The following is a 4,523-nucleotide window of genomic DNA, read 5'->3' as shown; positions in this document are numbered from 1 at the left end:
ATCGCTTCTTTCTACGTGTGTTTGGAATGGGTGAAAGTATCGCTTCTTTCTACGTGTGTGTGTGGAATGGGTGAAAGTATCGCTTCTTTCTACGTGTGTGTGTGGAATGGGTGAAAGTATCGCTTCTTTTTACGTGTGTGTGGAATGGGTGAAATTATAGCTTCTTTCTACGTGTGTTTGGTGAAATAAAATATTGTTTCCTAATTTAGAATTATTTCTTTGCTATGAACTAACGAGGAAACAACACCATTATTCCTAACTTATATGTTCCTAACTGTCCATTAGTTTTTGCAAATATTTAACAAGTTTATGGAGTAAAAAAGGATTCTTATTATTAATGGTCCTTAATAGAAAGCCTAATTCATTGTCAGATTTTGCAAAAGTAATCGAAACTGTATTTTTTAAAAGTTGTATTCTTAGGTCAGGCCCTTGGCTTTACAGCTATCATCTGAAGTAAATATTTTCTCATGTAGTGAATAATTGGGTCCAACTGCTCTATAGTGGTACACCCAAATTTAAAAAAATAGCGTGTTAATAAAGTAATTTACTCCGGATTGGAAAATCTTTGAAAATTACATAACGACTTCTACTCAGAAAATAAAGAAAGAGTTAAAATTTTTAACAAGAGTTTCTTCTTATGCCAGACTGTGAATCCAAGGATTCAAGTTCGTGTCTTCTTGCAGTAAAAACGCGCTCCATAAAAGAGTTCGCGATGATTGGTGTTGGCTAGCTGCCCTTTTCTAGTCTATCAGTTAAAAATTAGGGACAGTGATGCATGTAACCTTTGTGTTACGTTGCTCGAACATGTGAAACAAATAAACAGCTATGTAACATGAAGTTAATCATTGTTAACTTGTATCACAAGATGATAAGAAAATTGGTTGTTTACGTGAAGCTTAGAAACGTACTATTTCACTGGAAGATTAAATGGAAGCCTATAATCTAACTAGAAAAAACAATTGGAAACACATAATTTCGCTAGAGGAACAATTAGAAACTTGCCATTTTACTGAAGAAACAATTCAGAAACTTGCCATTTTACTGAAGAAACAATTAGAAACTTACCATTTCACAAGAGGAACAATAGAAACTTGCCATTTTACTGAAGAAACAATTAGAAACTTGCCATTTTACTGAAGAAACAATTAGAAACTTACCATTTCACAAGAGGAACAATAGAAACTTGCCATTTTACTAAAGAAACAATTAGAAACTTGCCATTTCACAAGAGGAACAATAGAAACTTACCATTTCACAAGAAGAACAATAGAAACTTGCCATTTTACTGAAGGAACAATTAGAAACTTACCATTTCACTAGAGGAACAATAGATACTTACCATTTTACTGAAGAAACAATGAGAAACGTGCCATTTCTCTAAAGGAACAATTGGGAAGTTACCATTTCAGGGAAGGGACGATGTAAACTTGTCATTTCACTGAAGGAACAATTAGAAACTTACCATTTCACTAGAGGAACAATTGGGAATTTACCATTTCACTAGAGGAACAATTGGGAATTTACCATTTCACTAAAGGAACAATTGGGAACTTACCATTTCACTGAAGGAACAATTAGAAACTTACCATTTCACGGAAGGGACGATGGAAACTTAGCATTTCACGAGAGGAATAATTTAAAGCATGCCATTTCACTGAAGAGACAGTTGAAAACTTATCATTTCATTAGTGGAATAACTGGAAACTTACCATTTCACTAGTGGAACAGAGAATCTGAATAACGCATTTCTCGTCTGTCTTTAGCCCCTATATTGAAAGAAATGACATACGATGCAAGATAAATAAATTTCGTTGATATAATTGTTTTCATTACACAATACTTTGAAAAGGTAGTTTCAGTTCAAAGGCTGTTATAAAATAATGACAACATCCCACCAACCTACCACTAGTTCATTTATGTGTAAATTGGATACCTGATGATCCACCCTGTGATCTGAAATACAAATGACTGATCATTAACCTCATATTTGTTAGAGGTAGCTTTATATCTCTACAGTTCATAACATTTCACTTTACTGTGGTGAGTCCGGTCACCAATAACAGCATGGAACTAATGTTGCATTCTTAAAATTTGAAATTTTATAAAGTCCTCAAGTATCTTCGACCATTTCTCTAAAAGACCTACTTCTATGTCATCTCCAGTATCGAGAATCACTTCATGGGATACGACACATCTCCCAAGTGAGTCCTGTACATGCATAGTCCAGATCATATTCAGTGTTTAGAATTACTTCATGGGATACAACACATCTCCCAAGAGAGTCCTGTACATGCATAGTCCAGATCATATTCAGTGTTTAGAATTACTTCATGGGATACAACACATCTCCCAAGAGAGTCCTGTACATGCATATTCAAGATCATATTAAGTGTTTAGAATTACTTCATGGGATACAACACATCTCCCAAGAGAGTCCTGTACATGCATAGTCCAGATCATATTCATGGAATACGACTCATATCCCAAGAGAGTCTCATGTATACCTGATGATCCTGAAGCTCAGTGGGTTTGCAGGCCATTCTATTTTGGTCAATCCTGTCTTCTCCAAAGAATGTCTCGACCACCTTACATGGTAAGGGTGGGATTCACCACAGTAGGTTAAAGTCAGGGCTAATTGCGCCAACATGTAGAATAACAAAAGACCAAGAGATGTGATCTCTGTAACTTGTTAATGACATCCTTCTGCAGGATGCAGAAGGTGATACGTCCATTACTGGCAGGTGTGTCACATTCTTCTATGGAATCAGGGAAAGACCTGGTTCTCAGTTTCGGACCTTACTATGAGCACAGTGCATATCATTGTGCATTTGACATATGGGATGACCTTATGGAGTCTGTTTTTTAATCTCCTGTGTCCAGGTATGCCCTACTATATCAGTTCAAATTAGGTACAGTTAATATAGATAGCTCTTGGATAGCTGTGCGCGAATATCTAAAAAAAAACTAACTGTCTTTACACTGACATGCGTTCATATGTAGCTGCTTACTTCTGGTTCAATCTCAGAACAGGTACTCTATAATTGTGGTAACATATAATCGCCAGATAGCAAACCTATTCTTGTGTCGTATAAAATGGTCTGTCTTGTCCAGTGTCCAAACAATTGAACAATATGTTTGGAAACGGTTCTACATTTTACTAACGATACTTGAGCTATTTAAGCTTAGTCACAATGGCCTACTCTGGTTAGTTGGTTCTCATCTGTACTACAGGTCTCCATAATAATGAAACATCCAGATGTCTTTCTGGAAGCCTATCTTGGTACATGAAGAATTGCGAGATATATTTGAAAGTGACAACCGAATCAAGGTCGTGTGAGACCATTATGTATAGAACAAGATGTCCAGTAACTTATATTTCAAATTACATCATCAGATTCCCTATTTGCATAACAACGATCTGAGATAGTTATTGAGATTATTATATAATAGTGGTTTGCCTCGTCATGACTATAATCTTACAAATTCTGATAATCTCTTAATTGTTTTATATAGTGAACTTATCACTGGCAGTAATATATAATATAAAGATGTGTTATGCTCTCTAGTATAGATTCGAGACTAAAGGGTTGTATAATAACAGCACTGAGACTAAGCACCAATAAAAATGTGGAAAACAAAAATCAAAAGATAAAAGAATGTTTTAAAACAAATCATTAGTACCTTCCAATGGTGACACAATAAGAAAATGGACGAAAACAAAGACAATAAGAGAACTGATCAAAACACCACAGACGAACAAGAATACGTGTTTTTCAGTTACTATACGAGGAACCAATATCAGAAGTTCTCTACCGAAATTATATAGTTATGAAGAATATCGTAATGACGAATGTGAAGCAGGTATCATATGCATTAACAACGAACAGAATCAAACATACATGAACAACTAAAACCTAACATAGATAAAACATGTACTGAAATCTTGAGTGAAGTTCTATACAAGTGTCTACAATGTAATATTTAACAAATACAGAACATGTTCTGAAATCCTGGAATGGAATTATCTACAAGTGTCAACAATGTAGTATTTAGCAAATACAGAACATGTTCTGAAATCCTGGAATGAAGTTCTATACAAGTGTCTACAATGTAATATTTAACAAATACAGAACATGTTCTGAAATCCTAGAATGGTATTATCTACAAGTGTCAATAATGTAGTATTTAGCAAATACAGAACATGTACTGAAATCCTAGAGTGAAGTTCTCTATTAGTCTCTACAATGTAATATTTAACAAATACAGAACATGTTCTGAAATCCTGGAATGAAGTTCTCTACAAGTGTCAATAATGTAGTATTTAGCAAATACAGAACATGTTCTGAAATCCTGGAATGGAGTTCTCTACAAGTGTCTACAACGTAGTATTTTGCAAATACAGAACATAATGGTTGGAGACGGCTTGAATGGGTAATGAAGAAAAACTTTATATAAGTTTAACATAACATGTACCTGATGATGACAAAACCTTGTCGAAACGTTGTACATTTGCTGTTATGTTA

General features: G+C 34.7%; 1 protein-coding gene across 1 annotated transcript in view; it reads right to left on the bottom strand.

Moving 5' to 3' along the window:
• Positions 1-1,709: 1,709 nt before the first annotated feature.
• The window catches only part of LOC111083041 (annexin B9-like), a gene marked incomplete at its 3' end in the record, with an annotated part of 21,525 nt that continues 18,711 nt past the window's right edge, over positions 1,710-4,523 (bottom strand). The window contains exon 5 of the mRNA XM_022379250.1: positions 1,710-1,766. Within this exon, the coding sequence (XP_022234958.1) occupies positions 1,710-1,766 (57 nt within the window). The remainder of the gene's footprint in view (positions 1,767-4,523) is intronic.

The sequence above is a fragment of the Limulus polyphemus genome, unplaced genomic scaffold, assembly GCF_000517525.1.
Source record: "Limulus polyphemus unplaced genomic scaffold, Limulus_polyphemus-2.1.2 Scaffold7997, whole genome shotgun sequence".
Classification (NCBI taxonomy): Eukaryota; Metazoa; Arthropoda; class Merostomata; order Xiphosura; family Limulidae; genus Limulus; species Limulus polyphemus.
This window is presented reverse-complemented; position numbering and strand designations above follow the sequence as displayed.